This window comes from Phoenix dactylifera, chromosome 2 (assembly GCF_009389715.1).
Source record: "Phoenix dactylifera cultivar Barhee BC4 chromosome 2, palm_55x_up_171113_PBpolish2nd_filt_p, whole genome shotgun sequence".
NCBI classification, from domain to species: Eukaryota; Viridiplantae; Streptophyta; class Magnoliopsida; order Arecales; family Arecaceae; genus Phoenix; species Phoenix dactylifera.
The window spans coordinates 23,327,126-23,344,461 of record NC_052393.1 but is presented as its reverse complement, the minus strand read 5'-3'; the positions used below and the strand labels follow the sequence as shown (position 1 = coordinate 23,344,461).

The window sequence follows — 17,336 nt, the reverse complement described above, 5'->3', positions numbered from 1 at the left end:
TGCTGGGTTCTTGTAGTTTGAGGCCTCTGAACTGATCGAAGGTCCTGTTGAGGACACTCAGCTACCTTATGACCCTGCTGGCCGCATCTAAAACAAGCACCGGATAATCGTCTACAGTGTTCAGTCTTATGCATACCACCACATGCATCACACTTATGCTTCTCTTGCTGAATAGTTTTTCCATAAGATCCTTGCTTCCCTGATTGCCAAGATTGATTATGAGATTTTGCAGTCTTGCTAGAATTCTGTCCACTGCGAGCATCATAATCTCTGCTTCTCTTCTTTTGTTTCCTATCTTTGGCATCATATGTTTCTTTCCAGACAATTTCCAGATTCTTAGCCCTGTCTACCAGATCATCATAGTTCATCGAGTGTATTGCGGCCAAACTCCGACGTAAGTGAGGCTTCAATCCTTCTTCAAATCTTCTCATCCGGGACTCTGCATCCATGACGAGGGTGGGAGCAAACCGAGATAGCCTGTCAAACTCTGCCTCATACTCATCCACAGTCATAGTTCCTTGATTCAGATTGAGAAATTTCCTCTCTAGCTCCCTCAGGCGACTGGAGGGAAAATACTTGGAGTAGAATGCGGTGCGGAATCTTTGCCAGGTAAGTGCCTCCTGCTCGGGTGCCAATGTGCGCTCCACAGACATCCACCAATGATGAGCTCGGTCCTGAAGCATATAGGTGGCAAATCTGACCTTTTCTTCATCGGTGCACTCCATTGCCCTGAAGGCTTTCTCCATTTCATCTATCCAGGTTTCAGCCTCTTGAGGACTAGTAGTGCCTTTAAAAGCCGAAGGTGCCATTCTCTTGAATTCTGCAATACTCCTTCTTTGCTCAGGAGGAGCAACATCCTGCTGGACTGGTTGCTGAGGTTGTTGCCTCTGTTGGCGTACTAACCTGACGACCTCCTCGATCAGTTCGAGCACCCGAGTTTGATTTCCGGCAGCAGCTTCTGGAGTTGATTGACCCTGGGGCCCTGAGTTATGCGATGCCTCGCCCATTTGGTTAGTGGGGGCTCTTTCCCGAGAGCGCCCAACCATCCGATTCAAGCTACGGACACGGCGAGGCGGCATTCTGATTCAATAAAAATATTTAAATTTTAAAAATATTTATCCAAACAGAATAATACAAAAATAATCAAAGCAAATGAACATTATCCCTTTGTCTAGTTACTACCCCATCTCTCAACTTTCCAACGAATCCTAAGGATCTTAAAACTTAGGCTCAAATATGACTGTTTCAGACATAATCCCTATGAATCTGAAACCTGAGCTCTGATACCACCAAATCTGTCACGCCCCGAGCCCGAGGCGCGGCAGACGCCGCACGCCCGCACGGCGGGCCGCACGGGCGCGCAAGGCAGCAGATCATACCAAAGCAGATACAGCTTTTCAAAGATAACATAATTATTTAAATTGTTCAAAAGCGGTCTTACAAAATTCCAAAGTAACATATGCCAAGATAATTCAAATATCCAAACTAAACTAACTAAAATGCCAATAACTGAAGAATCATCGGAAACTCTAACACACTTCCCAATCCCGTGCAATTAAGCCTCTGGATCTGAAAAATGGAGAAAACAGAATAATGAGCTACACTAGCCCAGTAAGCAACAAAATACCCCAGAGTGGAGTCAGAGCATATCAGATCAAAATACAGGACAATGTTTGAAACCAATCACAAATAATATCATTTTTTTTATAAAACTCTGATATCATAATCTCAACATGATAGGCTACGGCCACGTAACCCAGTGGCATGGGTCGCACAGAGTGCCAGAAACCACTATTGTTAGTCACCGGTGGAAATGGTGTCCAGAAACCACTATTCTAATCACCGGTGGCGCGGTGTCGAAACCGGTTCCTCGCAGATTACAAGTCGACAGGTCCAACGTATAATCCCCATTGGCGGGGCCAGAACAGAACAGAACAGATCATAGCCATGCTGAGAATATATATATATATATATAAACAGATTTCATAAATTTTTCAGTCATAGTTTACGGATTTCAGAGCATAATTTTCAAATGAAATTTAACATGCCAGACCCATTTTACTAAATACAAAACATATTTCAGAATTTAATCTATTTATTTGAAAATCACACTTGAAGTATTAAGTTACTTACCTCTTCTCGCTTAATTCCTACTTCAGGTAGACGGATCAGGTTTACCTGTTAACATTTAATTAATTTCTTTGTAAATTTCAGAGCTAAGCAAAATTCAAAAATAATACTACTGGACACAGCCCAACAGGGCCCAGAGTTGGCCCATAATGGGCATGGCCCGATAGGGCCCACATCGAACACGGCCCAATGGGCCCGCATAGACCCGGCCCAATAGGGCCCCCAAGGTTGGCTTCTAATTGGTTCATCTATGCAATAAAATTTATCGCAGAGACTAATAATTAATTACAGGGTACTGTTCTATAATAAAACTTTAGTGAAGGGACTAAATAAATATAGTTGGGGACCTTTATGTAATAAATCTTTCCTATAGGGATCAAATACAAATTACAGGAGGTCTTTTTGTGAGATAACATACTGCCAAGGGCTTTTCTGCAAAATTTTTCTTTACTGGCCCAATGGGCTCGGGTTCGGGTTCGGGTTCGGAGTTGAACTGGATTTCGGGTTCGGATTTCAAATAGACCCAAATTGGGCCCATATAGGGTATGGCCCAACTGGGCCTAACCGAGCTGGACTGGGCCCAAGTTGGGCCTGAAATGGACAGGGCCCAACAGGCCCAGTTTGGCTCGTGATGGGCCTCCTTCTTCCCCCAAACTCCCCATGGACAGGGGAGATGGAAACTGAGAGAGGAAGGGGGAAACAGCGGGGTGGTCGGCCTGGGTGGCCGGCCTAGGCGGCTGGGGGCCGTCGCCCGATCGACGGCCAGCCGATCATGGTGGCGGCCGGCGGCCGCTGCGGCTCCCGGCGTGAAGAAGCAACCGAGAATGGTCTCGGTTCATGGGGCCAAAACCAAGGGAGGAAAGCATGCGTCGGCTAAGATCGGAGAGCACAAAGGGAAGAGGGCTTACCGGCAGTCGACGGAAGTGGCGGATCTCGGCCGGGGGAGGCTCGATCCGGCGGTCAAGCGGTGGCGGCGGCGCTCGGAACCGAGGGATGCGAATCTCCAAAATAGGGAAAGGCGCGGGTGGTGATGGTGGTGGATCCGGCGGCACGCCAGCCACTTGGGAGGCAAAGGCAGAGGAAGGAGAGGGAGGAGGGAGGAGAGGAAGAAGAGGGAGCTCGGCGGTGGCCCTAAGGGAAGGAAGATGGGGTTTTAACGCCCCATTGTAACGGCCCTCCGCCGCGATTTTCGCGGCGGTCAAGCGAGATCCGCGGCCGTGAATTGGCCGCGGATGGACTGGGAGGGGTGCCGCAGGATACCCGCGGCGCCCTTGCCCCGTTTGTTCTCCGGAGGAGCCGGAGAGGATCGCAATCGCGATCCTCTGTTCCGGTTCCTCCCGAATCGAATCGGGGCTGAAGTCGGCGCGTATCTCACAGAGTTATGCGTCATTCACCATAAATTTCTGGAGGGTAAAGAAGGAAGGCTTACTCCATAGTCCCTGTATGGAGTAAACCCTTAATCCAGCAAGACATCAGAGGGTAAACCCTTAATGATTGTTGCTTGTGCGTGTTAAATTAGCAAGACATCATTTCCTGCCTTCAAGTTAATATCAATTTTTATAGTTGCCAATTTTTTCTCTCTTTTTTCTTTTTTTTTGTGGTAGATAACTAAATCTTTTTGTAAGAAGCGTGCAAGATCCCCAGCATCCAAATTGAGGCCCGAAGGGATTCACTATAACTAAATCTACTCCTTCAATCCTTTGATCATTGGATTTTAAGATATACTAAAAATTAACAAGAATAAAAAGATAATATTATTGAAATTATGACAAAATAATAACAGCAATTGAATACAAAAGAATCTATTAGGGGAAGACCGAACACCAGCTGGGATTTAATAAATTTAAAACACAACGTACGTAGATTGAAAGAATGAAAGACACTAAAAGCAAAGGACATGCGGAAGTTTGACATCAGACTTGTGTATAGAATTGAAAATACTCGGAAGTCCATTTGCAAAGCTCACTGCAAAAGCTTTGACGTTCTTCCCATCCCTCCACCCGACCACACGTTGGACTTGTGCACCGTTCAATCTGCCGTGGTGACCATCTCTTCATGGTAATCCTCCGTACAGATTCTATGACCTGCCTCCGGCACTGCTCGAAGTAGGGGTTCTGAAACTTCATCCTCTCAGAATCCTCAGTTCCACCAGAAACAACTCCAATTTTGTTCAGGTATTCCATGCCAATCTGCCGAGTCCGGTGATCGCCAAAGAGTAGGATGCCCATTGTGTACGTTGCGGCATCGTGGCCACCGACCATCGCCTTCTCGAGATAGCGTAACCCTAAGTTCAGGCTTTCCAGATTGAAGACATTCTCCTGAAAAACATTGATTAGAAGAAATTTAAGAGTTAGACTACTAAGAAAAAATAACTATCAATTTACCATGCAGCTCTCAAAGGTGCTCCTCCTATGTTCGTAAATCCATGCACCGTGTTTGGTCTTATTTGGATCTCTATTCTCAAAAATTCTTGCACGTCTATAGGCTCAGGAGTGGGTATTATTAGATATACACTCTCATAAAAGGGTTGTTATTATTGATCATCATATCAGAATATATATATATATATATATATATATATATATATATATATGGCCATGATCTTTGGCCCTTTCTACACTGGCAACTTCTATATTGTCTATTCACTCAAAAGAAGGAAAAAAAAGGTGAGTGCGACTTCTACATTGTGTTCTCCACTGATGCAATTGGCTGGAACAAATCCCAAGTTGAACTTTGTCAAAGGCCTGTTATTGTTGTGATCTTTTATATTTTCCGTGTGAAACGTTATCCAGAAGTCTTAACTTGCAAGAAGAAATATAGCTATGTAAAGCATGGGTAGATGGAGTTGATAGTCTACGTACCAGTCCAAGTATAAAACAAGCTTTAAGATTTCCGGCTGCGGCGCAATTATTGAGAATAGCGAAGTAACGCTCCTTGTTCCACCAATGCATGCTCCATTCTTTCTCCAAAGAAATATGTTGTCCAACCAACTTTGCTTTTGATGCCGTTCTAAACATCTTGCACCTACAATAACGTTAAGCGATGCAGCACATCTCAAGAACTTAGTATTTAATTAATGTTCATCATGAAACAAAGAAATAGATAAAGCATGGATATTGCTATAAAACTCACGTCATCTGTAGGTTTTCGAGATCGGATACTGGTGTTGAAGACAATGAAACTAGCTGAGCAACGATCTCTACGATGAGATCATGTGGAAGAGACTTGATGCTTGTAGTAGTTTTAGCTCTCCATTGCTTCTTCTGTATTCTTTTTGTGGCTTTCATTGTTAGTGAGATAGGCTGAGTTGTAAGTTGAGGGGCAACCTTAACTTGGAGAAAGAGGATACGTATTTTTCAGAAAGTACTTCCAGAGATCATGCAAGGCCTAAGATGAACGAATAAGGAATTAACTACAGTCCTCATCAAAATTCAGACAAAAATTATAAAGCTTTATATTAATTATTCAACATAGTTCAATAAAATATGCTTATATAAATGTATATCATCAAACATATAACCCATTCCAAAAAATATGCAAGATATTAACCTGCAGTTGTTTTATATTTTTTTTATCTTTCATTTTTATCCAAATTTTCGATCAATCATTATTTTACTGATTTAGGCCCTTCATGGTCACACTAGCCCGAGACACCTTCTAGGTCTTTTGGTCAACTTGGGTTTACCAAAATATCTGGACCTCTCCTAGCCCTAAAGTATCCGAAGAGAAAAAGAATGATAAAGAGAGAGAAAGAGTGATAAAGAAAGAGAAACATGAGAGAGAGAGAGAGAGGAAAGAAGGGAGAGAGAGCCCTCTCCTCTGCTCAAAACAGGGGAGATGTCTCTTTCCCTCTCCTTCTCAACCCGCCATGAAAGTGCCGAGGGACGACGGCCCACAGCAGTTCCTCCACCCGGCAGCTAGGGCGGCAGTCTCGAACATGAGCAGCGGCCGGCGGTGGTCGGCAACCCATGGATAAGGGAAGGTGAGGTGGCTCACATCGTTCCAACGACGAATCGGCGGTGGCTCGTCGGAAACACTCAACGGGGAACCGGGGGCTTGGACGGATCTTGCCGGCGATTGATCGATGATTAAGAGCGACAAACGGAGAGAAGAGGGGTAGGCTTTATATAGGTGAACTTCCTGGGCCAGCTGGAGTTCTACGTGCTTGGGTTTTCACCAGCTGGAGTTCCTGGTCAAAACCCCCCTCTCCTAGTCGGACTCGGAGAGGAAGAAGACTCCCGAGTCTCTCTCCCGACTCACGTGCCAAGCGGCCGGTCCAGACCACTCCCAGGCCGGTACTTGGAGTCCTTGGTTTCGTAGAAATGTCAATTCTCAATGCAAATTTTAACAAACATAAAATCATATGCATCAATCTCATATTTTGTGCTTCCAAGTGATGCTCTTATAGATTACATGGCAAACACCCATTTTGTAAAGACACAGGCACTTATGTTTATCGACGTGATTCACACATCTTTTATTCTCAAGACAATATATATAAATAATCTCTCTTATTGCAAATTTACTTCACTTTTTTGGGGATGTTCTATCTTCAGCGCAGGATGCGCAACTCTATCTCGTTGTCTTCCTTGAGAGAAAACGAACACAGCTTGCAGTCTGCAGAGAGGAGTGATGAAGTCTTATATTTGTCTTCTCCACCAACTACAGGCATCAGCACGCCTCGCTTTACCGTATTCTCGTAGTCAGGACGGTATGTTCTTCCCAGAACTCCTTCCACTTGAGGTGAGAGCCCAAAGAATCTGAACTGCACCTCCAAATGTGCGTAGGAATCATCTGATGGTATCTGATAGTTGTGTAACTCATCATCTTCCTTGGTGATTGGAACCACCTTGAGCATGGCCTCTGCAATCCCCTCAAGCACGACCATGATGCTGTTTCTGGTTCCAGTCCTCTCCAGAGTCAGCTCTGTATCTGGTGACTTCCAATGGGAGAGGTGTCCTTCTGGGACCAGCAAAGGCTTTCCATCGTAAGAGAACTTCAGGTGATCAACGTCGTTGCTCCATTGCTTTACATGAGCTGCCTCGACAGTGAAGTTGTGAGAACCATACATGAACCCAAGAGCTTGAATCCAAGTGAAGTCGCGGGTCCTGCCGGCAGGCCGGAGGCCAATGAAACGGGCATTGATCTGGAGGTGAGGGTCGGAGACCAGGCTGAAGTGCTCATCCTTTCTCCCATGAAAATAGAACACAGCACCGTCAGCACCAATGAAGCGAGGGTCATGACAACCAGACCCTGGGCCTTCGCAGTTGGGTTTGTGGCAAAACTGCAATTTGATAGTGATCTTGCAATTAAATGGAGTTTTCACACCATGCAGAACATTGACTCTTCTTTTTTTTTTAGTGAAGTTAGTTCCTCTATTCGTTAGCTGGATTCAAGAGGAACAATGGATAGTTGAGAGAGCTCGTTAAAGAAGCCATGCTTACCTCGGCACACAGCCTCACATTTGGGGGAGCGGCAGTCCATGAAACAAGCTTTGGCCCTCGGGTGTCTCGGTTTGATGTGTGGGCACTCCTTTGGGCATCTGACAAATTTACCAAAGCATGGGCTTCCTTTCATGCGACAAGTAACCTTGTCTTGGGGCCAGGCTCCTCCCATTTCCATTGTGGCTGCCACAAACAGCAGCAGAAACATCGCCATCCATTTGCTCTCGATGGACTGCATCTTTAACAAACTTTAGAGATTAACTCAGCTGCTGGTTAAAAGGCTTGCTATCCTTGATATATTTATAAGGTTCAAGTAGTGTGGGTTTTCAAGAGTTCGGCTCTTCCTTGTTAGACTTATATTAGGCAGAATTCCAGTTTAACAAGAAGGCCATGGATTCAACTGGTGGAAGGCAGATGGCCTTTTCTCTGTTATCAGTAGAATGTGGAACTTGGCCCCTGAAAGAAGAGGACTTGGATGTTGAGCTTGGTTATTTCTCCATCCCCATAAGTGCAGACTCAATGTTCCTTGTAGTGGAATTTCTTCTGAGAGTTGTACTTCGATCCTCTCAGTATTCAATCGCTTGTTTACTTTGGATCTTTGGCAGAAACCCAATAGCAAAGAAAGGCTTTGCCTGATCGCGGTCAGCGACCTTTTGGGACCTTGGTTTCAATTTTAAGGATGGGAATGGTAGGCTCGTCGATGTGCACTAGCCTGCCACCTTTTAACATATTAAGAGGGATTCCAATGTTAGAGGTAGGGGGGATCGGATCAGACACGAGATGGGTGGGATACAAATTAGATTGAAAATCTACCAACCAGAATCTGCTCTGACCATTTTATTAAACAGATAATCTAGCCTGACCTACAATGTGTTGAATCAACTTAAACAAATTAAACGGGCTAAGCATTGCCATCTCTAGTCAGTGTCATTAACCTTGTCAAGAATATTTTCCTTAAAAAACCCTATCAATGAATTAAAGAGCAATTGTTAGTTCCTTTAATTCCGTCCCTATGTTGGTTGCATGTACCATGGAAAAATTCCTATTGAATGTAATGAATTGCGTACTTGTGTCAGTGCTAATGGTGTGAAAAATATGAATAATTTGAAGTACATCCTGTTACGGGGGAACTTAGCCACCATGCCCCCACGTGACCGGCACGCGCGCCCAGGAAGACTACGGCTGCCCCTTGATCCAGCAATTCGACCTCGGGTCGGATATCTTCGGCTCCGCAGTCCGACCCCGAGTCGGCTGCCCCTTGATCCAGCAATCCGACCCCGAGTCGGTTGCCCCTTGATCCAGCAATCCGACCTCGGGTCGGCAATCTCTTGACAACAACAGACTGTTCTCCTGAGGCACGCCGTGGCCCCCTGCTCCACTACTCCCTGCAACGGCCGAATCCGGCGCTGCCCCACGATCCCCTGTAACAACCGTACGAAGCGGAGCTCCACTACGCCCTGCCATGGCCGTACCCGGCGCTGCCCCACGACGCCCTGTAACGGCCATGTCAGTGGCAACCCCATCGTGCCACACGATGACCAATCCCCAGAAAAACCCCCCAGCCTGATATATATGGGGCTGGGGGGGAAGGGGGAGGGTGAGCAAGATTCTCCATAGCATCATCTTACCTGCTACCTCTCCTTCTCCTTCGATTCCCTCTAACTTGATCGTCGGAGGGCCCCCACTACCCCAGTGGTGGTGCGAGGCTTGCTTGCAGGTTTTCCGGCGGAAGGTGGAGCGCAACCAAAGCAATTCAAAGGGAACCCCGTTCACACCGCTGTGCCAATCGTTCTCGGTTTGGACCCCCAGCAACAGTTGGCGCTAGAGGAAGGGCCGGATCTCAGAGCGATCGTAATGGCACGGCGAGGTGGTCGTGGAGCTTCCAATGCTTCCGGTCGCGGGGCCTCTCGCGCCACTGGCCGGGAGGCCGCTGCATCTCCAACACGCTCTCAGCAACACTCCACCGCCCCACCGCCCATTCAGATGGTCGAAGCCGCCCAGTTCGACCAGCTAACCCAGCAGGTTCGCACCCTCGCGGAGGCGGTGCAGAATCTGCAGGGTGCGATGTCCCGGGCGCCGCAGCGGGCTCAGGAGCCGCTGCTGCCTGAGCGTTCGCCTGTCCTCCTCAACCCGCGCTCCTTCCTCTCCCATGGGGAGGAGCGCCGGCGCGAGGAGGATTCTCGAGCACGCTCCATTCTGCCGGGACCTTCCCACCGGAGCTGCGCGGGGTACGAGAGGCGGGCCCGGGCGCGTTCCCAGACCTCCCACTCCTCGAGGAACCCGCGCTCCAGTCGGTCCCCCTCTCGCCGCTCCTTGTCTCCCACCCACCGGTCGCGCTCCCTGGACCGGCGGGTGGACGATCTCCACCGACAACTCCAGGTCCTGAAGGGCCATTCCAAAGATCCCTTCGCCGACTTAGAGATCTCCTCCCAGCCGGCGCTCGCCTCGAGGATCCTGCGGACCCCGAATCCGCCGGGGTTCAAAATGCCGGCGATCGAGCCCTATGACGGGGCGGCGGATCCACGGGATCACGTCGAGAGTTTCAGGACCCTCATGCTCCTCCACGGAGCATCAGATCTCCTTCTCTGCAAGGCTTTCCCGGCAACCCTCCGTGGCCCGGCGAGGGCATGGTTCGCCGGGCTGGAGGCTGACTCAATCCGGTCCTTCGACCAGTTCACTCGCCTCTTCATCACTCATTTCGCCGTCAGTAGCCAGCGGCGACTGGTCTCCGACTCCCTCTTTGATGTCCGGCAAAACGAGGGAGAAAGCCTGCGGGATTATCTTACCCGCTTCAACAGGGCTACGCTGGAGGTCCGGAACCTGAGTAAGGAGGTAGCTCTTTCAGCCCTGAAGCGTGGCTTCCGGAAGGGCAGACTCACCTTCTCCCTGGACAAACGCCTGCCGCGGAGCTTCCCAGAGCTGTTGTCCCGGGCGAACCAGTATGCGGACGCCGAGGAGGCGGCCGCCCACCGGAGCAAGGAGGCCGCCGAGATCCCTCAAAAGCTTGGGAAGAAAAGGCGGAAAGAGGCACGCCAGAGGAGGAGCCCGACGCCTCAGCGTCGGCGCAGAAGCCCGTCGCCGGCGAAGAACCACGGCGCCCCACGCCCTCGTTCTCCGCCCCGACGTTTTCACCGGTACACCCCTCTCCTAACCCCCCGGGCCCAGATCCTTATGGAGATCAAGGGGCGGGAGGACCTCCCGGCCCCGAGACAGATGCGGAGGATCCCTGGGAAGAGGCCCTCCCGGGCGTACTGTGAGTACCACCGAGACCACGGCCACGACACGGAGGACTGCTTCCAGCTTCGGAACGAGATCGAGGCTCTCATCCGCCGGGGGCGTCTCGGTCGATATGTGAGCGACCGACGTCCCCCCGCAGACCCGCGTCCGGCCGACCCGGCCCCTCCGGAGCCTCGGGAGCAGAATCGACCCGTTGCGGGCGTGATCCACACTGTCACTGGGGGCTGCCCCCGGCCCGTGAGGAACTCAGGGGGCTCGACGGAAGCGTCAGGGGCGGCCGTCGCGAAGAGGCAGAGGGTCGGCAATGTAATCACCTTTTGTGATGAGGATGTAAAGGGGGTTCAGACCCCCCACGATGACGCCATGGTGATCTCCCTCACTATGGCAAACTATGATGTAAGGCGTGTTCTTGTGGATAGTGGAAGCTCAGCTGATATCTTGTTTTACGAGGCCTTCCAAAAGATGGGCTTGTCCAGACAATTGTTGCACAAAATATCCACCCCCCTCATAGGATTCACCGGTGACGCTGTCCCGGCGGAAGGTGTCGTTGAGCTGCCTGTGACTGCGGGCGTCGCACCCGCAGAAGCCACGGTGCGACTCGGGTTCTTGGTCGTCCGTGTTCCCTCGGCCTACAACGCTATCCTCGGACGACCCGGACTGAACGCCCTTCGCGCGGTGGTCTCCACGTACCACTTGCTCATGCGGTTCCCCACGGCGGTCGAGATCGGGGAGGTCCGAGGCGACCAACCGACCGCACGGCAATGTTTCCTAGCGACCCTCAAAGGAAAGAAGCCCGCAGAAGCCCTAAGCGTCGAGTCCCTTGATGCCAGAGACGAGGTGGCCTTGCGGCAAGGGGAGCCGGCCGAGGGTGTGGTCGAAGTTCCCCTCGAGGAAGGCCGCCGAGACCGGGTGGTCCGGGTCGGCGCCAATCTCGATCCGGGAGCTCGGGCCCGGTTGGTGGAATTCCTCCGAGCCAATGCCGATGTATTTGCCTGATCGGCGGCCGATGTACCTGGGATCGACCCGGAGGTCATTTCTCACGCCCTCAACGTCGACCCGACCCACCGGCCAGTAAGCAGAAGAAGAGACACTGTGCCCCGGATCGGATCCGGGTGGTTGACCAGGAGGTAGACAAGCTCTTAGAGGCAGGATTCATAAGGGAGGTGAGTTACCCCGAGTGGCTGGCAAATGTTGTACTTGTCCGGAAGGCGAGCGGGAAGTGGAGGATGTGCGTCGACTATACCGACCTGAACAAGGCGTGCCCTAAGGATAGCTTTCCCGCTTCCGCGAATAGACCAACTGGTCGACGCGACTTCCGGATATCAGCTGCTGTCTTTCATGGACGCCTTCTCCGGTTACAATCAGATAATGATGGCCCCACAGGACGAGGAGAAAACTGCCTTTATAACGGACCGGGGGCTGTACTGCTACAAGGTAATGCCCTTCGGTCTGAAGAATGCTGGCGCCACTTACCAGCGCCTCGTCAACAAAATCTTCAAAGAGCAAATCGGCCGGAACATGGAGGTATACGTGGACGATATGCTGGTGAAGAGCCACCAGGCAGACCAGCACATCGCGGATTTGGAGGAGACTTTCACCACCTTGCGGAAGTTTCGCATGAAGCTGAACCCAGCGAAGTGCGCCTTCGGCACTTCGGCCGGGAGGTTCCTCGGTTTCATTGTCAACCAGCGGGGTATCGAAGCCAACCCGGACAAAATCAAGGCCATCCAAGGTATGTCCCCTCCGACCAAAGTAAAGGAGGTTTCAGGAGCTCGCTGGAAGGGTCGCCGCGCTTGGACGATTTATGGCAAAATCGGCCGAACGCTGCCAACCGTTCTTCAAGGTGTTAAAACGCCCAAAGACTTCCTCTGGACGGCCGAATGTCAAGCAGCATTCGACCAGCTCAAGGAATACCTGGCGTCTCCTCCCCTACTGTCCAAGCCGCAAGAAGGGGAGATGCTCTACCTCTATCTGGCGGTCTCCCCAACCGCGGTCAGTGCGGTGCTGGTTCGGGAAAGAGGCAAAGCTCCAGAAGCCTGTGTACTACATCAGCCGGGTCCTACGGGACGCCGAGACGCGGTACACGAAGGCCGAAAAGATCGCCTTCGCGCTGCTGACCGCGACCAGGAGACTCCGCCCCTATTTCCAGGCCCATTCTGTCACCCTCTTAACTGATCAACCACTACGACAGATCCTCAGCAACCCCGGAAATGCGGGACGGCTGGTGAAGTGGGCAATAGAACTCGGTGAGTTCGACATCCGCTACCAGCCTCGACCCGCCATCAAGGCCCAGGTGCTCGCGGATTTCCTCGCTGAGTGCACGGTGCAGGAGGCGGAACCTAGACCGCCGGAAACGCCCAGCCTCGACCTCCCGACCTGGACGCTTCACATCGATGGGTCGTCGAACCCCGAGGGTGGAGGGGCCGGGCTGGTCCTTACCAGTCCTGATGGAGTGATAGCCGAGTATGCCTTGAGATTTGGATTTCCAGTGACCAACAACGAGGCGGAGTACGAGGCCCTAGTCACGGGACTCAAACTCACCAGGGAGCTCGGCATCCGGCGTTTGAAGGTCTTCACCGACTCCCAGCTGGTGGTCGGGCAGGTCCGTGGGGAGTTCGAGGCCCGGAGCCCGACCATGCAGAACTACGTTCGGAAGGTGCAAGCACTCATTCCCGATCTCGGTAGTGTCGACATCCAGCAGGTCCCCAGAAGCGAAAATGCCAGGGCCGACAGGTTGTCCCGCTTGGTGGGCACAGAGGCGCACAACTTGTCGAGGGCAATCTACCTGGAGACCCTGGATGCCCCGAGCATCGGCGAGGCTGGAGCGGTGATGGCGATTGATCCGGAGCCGTCTTGGATGGACCCGCTCGTCGCCTACCTCGCCGAAGGGATCCTCCCTGAAGACGAAGATCAAGCTCGGCGACGCGTCAAGAAGTCCGCCCACTACGTACTCTATGAAGGGAGGCTGTATCGGACCTCGTTCACCGCCCCCCTCTTAAGGTGCCTCCGCCCCTCGGAGGCGGCCTACGTCCTCGGCGAAGTCCATGAGGGCGTCTGCGGATCGCACTTGGGGGCTAGGTCCTTAGCGCACAAGATCATGAGGCAAGGTTATTATTGGCCTACCTTGTTGGAGGACTCGAAGGATCACGTACGGAAATGCGACGCCTGCCAGCGCCACGCCAACGTCCAGAGAGTCCCTTCTGTCCCCTTGGCACCAATCACCGCGCCCTGGCCCTTCGCACAGTGGGGAATGGATATCCTCGGACCATTCCCCGTCGCTTCAGCCCAGCGGAAATTTTTGATTGTTGCAATCGACTACTTCACCAAGTGGGTGGAGGCAGAGCCGCTGGCCACTATCACGGAGGCGCAAGTCCGGAAGTTCGTGAAGAAAAACATCATTGTCCGATTTGGGGTACCTCGGGTCCTCATCTCGGATAATGGTCGACAGTTCGACAACAAGCATTTCCGTGACTTCTGCGAGGAGTTCGGGATCGAGCATCGGTTCACATCTGTGTCGCATCCCCAAACCAACGGTGAGGCCGAGGTCACAAATTGGACAATCCTCCAAGGAATTAAGGCGCGAATCGGTCGGACGGGGCAAGCTTGGGTCGAAGAACTCGAGAATGTCCTTTGGGCATATCGGACCACGCATCGGACCCCTACCGGGGAGACGCCTTTCAGCCTAACCTATGGCACGGAAGCGGTTGTTCCCGTGGAGCTCGGACTCCCCTCGCCCCGGGTGGCCGCGCACCGACCCGAGGCCAATTCGGAGCAACTCCGAGGGAACCTGGACCTCTTGGAAGAAGCAAGAGGAATGGCACAGGTTCGGATGGCGATGTATCAGCGGAGGATGGCCCGATATTATAACTCCAAGGTCCGACCGAAACTTTTTAGAATCGGAGATCTGGTGCTAAGGCGAGCCAAAGCATCTCAACCCGCGGAAGGTGGGAAGCTGGCGCCAAATTGGAAAGGCCCGTATAGGGTTCGCTGGGTAAACCGACCTGGCTCCTACCAGTTGGAGGCCCTAGATGGTCGAGAAATTCCGAGGAGCTGGAATTCCGCTAACCTGTGGGTGTATCACCAGTAGAACGACAAAGCCAGGAAGACAGTTCGAAAAATGTACAATTCTTTTCATTTCAATAATTCCTGGTTATAACGGTGTGTTCGTGTGATTACAAAGAATTCCCAGAGGAGAATTGGGGAGTAAAGAAAACAAGGAAGAGGTGGAGACTCCGTGGAGCTGAAGATCTGGGATCCCGAACCCTCCATCCGAAGCAGCTGCAATCCCACTGGGCGTGGGTGCTTCTCCCCGGAGGCGCCATCGACGCCTCACGCAATAGACGAAGAGCCGGCGCGGACGAAGAAGAAGTGGACGAAGGAGGAGTTTCCGCTGCCTCCAGAGGAACGCCACCTCCAAGGGATATTCCGGTCCTCCCCAGGAGAAGGGGAGGGAAGGAATACAAAGGAGAAGAGCGCGAGGAGGCGCGATCCTAGATGAAGCGTCTGGCGCAGAGCTCAATCGGGAGGCGGGGCTGAAAGGAGGGGGGATGTGATCCCGGATGAAACGCCTAGAGCGGAGTTCCGCCGGGGAGAACCTCCTTGTTGATCCCAGATGAAACGGCTAGTTGGCGGAAGTCGCGAGGGGCGCGCCTCCCGTTCCTCCGGCGGGGGTTTCCCAGCCACACGCCGGAGAGGAGGTCCACGATCCATGGCAACCTGAATAGCTCCGGCTTGGCAGGCTCCACTGCGCCTGCACTTATATTTATAGCCAAACTGTGGCCCCCCGGTCGTTCCGATGCGGGTGGCTCCAATAAAGGCGGGCGCACCGAATCCGGAGCCGTTCCAGCTCTCGAGGCGTATCCTCCCACGATCTCCCAAGCGTCGTTCTCCTTAATTGCATTCTTTATGCAGGACACTCCGGGCGGCGTGTATCCCACGGCACACGTATCTCCGCACGCGCCCAGGCCGCATCCGCCTCGAAGAACGCGCGTATCGCGGCCGCTTAACTGGCACTCCTCGCAAGCAGCAACTGGCCGATCCGATTTCTCAGGTAACGCCTCAATTAGCATTTAATAGCCTTCTGGTGTTCCCCAGGCGACGCGTCGAGAGGAGGAGAAATACGATCGCAGCTGGCCACGGAGAAACCCCGTCGAGCGGCAAGTGATAGGCGCGCGACCAACGAGCGGAATTCCCCGAGGCTCGGCCCTCGGATGCCAGGCTAACCCGATGATCATCCCGGGAGCAGACTAGCCTGAAGCCCCGACCGGTCGCCTCGGCTTGCGCCAGCCTTGGCCGACCAACGAGCGGAATTTCCCGAGGCTCGGCCCTCGGATGCCAGGCTAACCCGATGATCATCCCGGGAGCAGACTAGCCTGAAGCCCCGACCGGTCGCCTCGGCTTGCGCCAGCCTTGGCCGACCAACGAGCGGAATTCTCCGAGGCTCGGCCCTCGGATGCCAGGCTAACCCGATGATCATCCCGGGAGCAGACTAGCCTGAAGCCCCGACCGGTCGCCTCGGCTTGCGCCAGCCTTGGCCGACCAACGAGCGGAATTCCCCGAGGCTCGGCCCTCGGATGCCAGGCTAACCCGATGATCATCCCGGGAGCAGACTAGCCTGAAGCCCCGACCGGTCGCCTCGGCTTGCGCCAGCCTTGGCCGACCAACGAGCGGAATTCCCCGAGGCTCGGCCCTCGGATGCCAGGCTAACCCGATGATCATCCCGGGAGCAGACTAGCCTGAAGCCCCGACCGGTCGCCTCGGCTTGCGCCAGCCTTGGCCGACCAACGAGCGGAATTCTCCGAGGCTCGACCCTCGGATGCCAGGCTAACCCGATGATCATCCCGGGAGCAGACTAGCCTGAAGCCCCGACCGGTCGCCTCGGCTTGCGCCAGCCTTGGCCGACCAACGAGCGGAATTCTCCGAGGCTCGACCCTCGGATGCCAGGCTAACCCGATGATCATCCCGGGAGCAGACTAGCCTGAAGCCCCGACCGGTCGCCTCGGCTTGCGCCAGCCTTGGCCGACCAACGAGCGGAATTCTCCGAGGCTCGGCCCTCGGATGCCAGGCTAACCCGATGACCATCCCGGGACCAGACTAGCCTGAAGCCCCGACCGGTCGTCTCGGCTTGCGCCAGCCTTGGCCGACCAACGAGCGGAATTCCCCGAGGCTCGGCCCTCGGATGCCAGGCTAACCCGATGATCATCCCGGGAGCAGACTAGCCTGAAGCCCCGACCGGTCGCCTCGGCTTGCGCCAGCCTTGGCCGACCAACGAGCGGAATTTCCCGAGGCTCGGCCCTCGGATGCCAGGCTAACCCGATGATCATCCCGGGAGCAGACTAGCCTGAAGCCCCGACCGGTCGCCTCGGCTTGCGCCAGCCTTGGCCGACCAACGAGCGGAATTCCCCGAGGCTCGGCCCTCGGATGCTAGGCTAACCCGATGATCATCCCGGGAGCAGACTAGCCTGAAGCCCCGACCGGTCGCCTCGGCTTGCGCCAGCCTTGGCCGACCAACGAGCGGAATTCCCC

General features: G+C 53.1%; 2 protein-coding genes across 2 annotated transcripts; both read right to left on the bottom strand.

Annotated features, from left to right (window-relative positions):
• Positions 1-1,494: 1,494 nt before the first annotated feature.
• LOC120110002 lies at positions 1,495-5,417 on the bottom strand. Its single transcript, XM_039123960.1, has 4 exons — positions 5,263-5,417; positions 4,992-5,154; positions 4,215-4,448; positions 1,495-1,569 (listed from the first exon to the last, which is right to left on the bottom strand). Exons 1-4 carry the CDS (start codon positions 5,415-5,417, stop codon positions 1,495-1,497), a joined length of 627 nt encoding a protein of 208 aa, XP_038979888.1.
• A 459-nt stretch (positions 5,418-5,876) lies between these two features.
• On the bottom strand, positions 5,877-7,792 carry LOC120110001. Its single transcript, XM_039123959.1, has 2 exons — positions 7,686-7,792; positions 5,877-7,520 (listed from the first exon to the last, which is right to left on the bottom strand). Exons 1-2 carry the CDS (start codon positions 7,790-7,792, stop codon positions 6,683-6,685), a joined length of 945 nt encoding a protein of 314 aa, XP_038979887.1. The 3' UTR covers positions 5,877-6,682.
• Between the last annotated feature and the right edge of the window lie 9,544 nt (positions 7,793-17,336).

Excerpts from the sequence above, each read along its gene's own strand:
- LOC120110002 (XM_039123960.1), bottom strand. The coding sequence starts at position 5,417 with ATGAAAGCCACAAAAAGAATACAGAAGAAGCAATGGAGAGCTAAAACT. Across the intron at positions 4,449-4,991 it reads CTTGTTTTATACTTGGACTG|GAGAATGTCTTCAATCTGGA; the intron begins GTACGTAGACTA and ends AATGTTTTTCAG. Across the intron at positions 1,570-4,214 it reads TCGAGCAGTGCCGGAGGCAG|ATCCAGAGGCTTAATTGCAC; the intron begins GTCATAGAATCT and ends TCCATTTTTCAG.
- LOC120110001 (XM_039123959.1), bottom strand. The coding sequence starts at position 7,792 with ATGGATGGCGATGTTTCTGCTGCTGTTTGTGGCAGCCACAATGGAAAT. Across the intron at positions 7,521-7,685 it reads GAAAGGAAGCCCATGCTTTG|CCAGCTAACGAATAGAGGAA; the intron begins GTAAATTTGTCA and ends TTCCTCTTGAAT.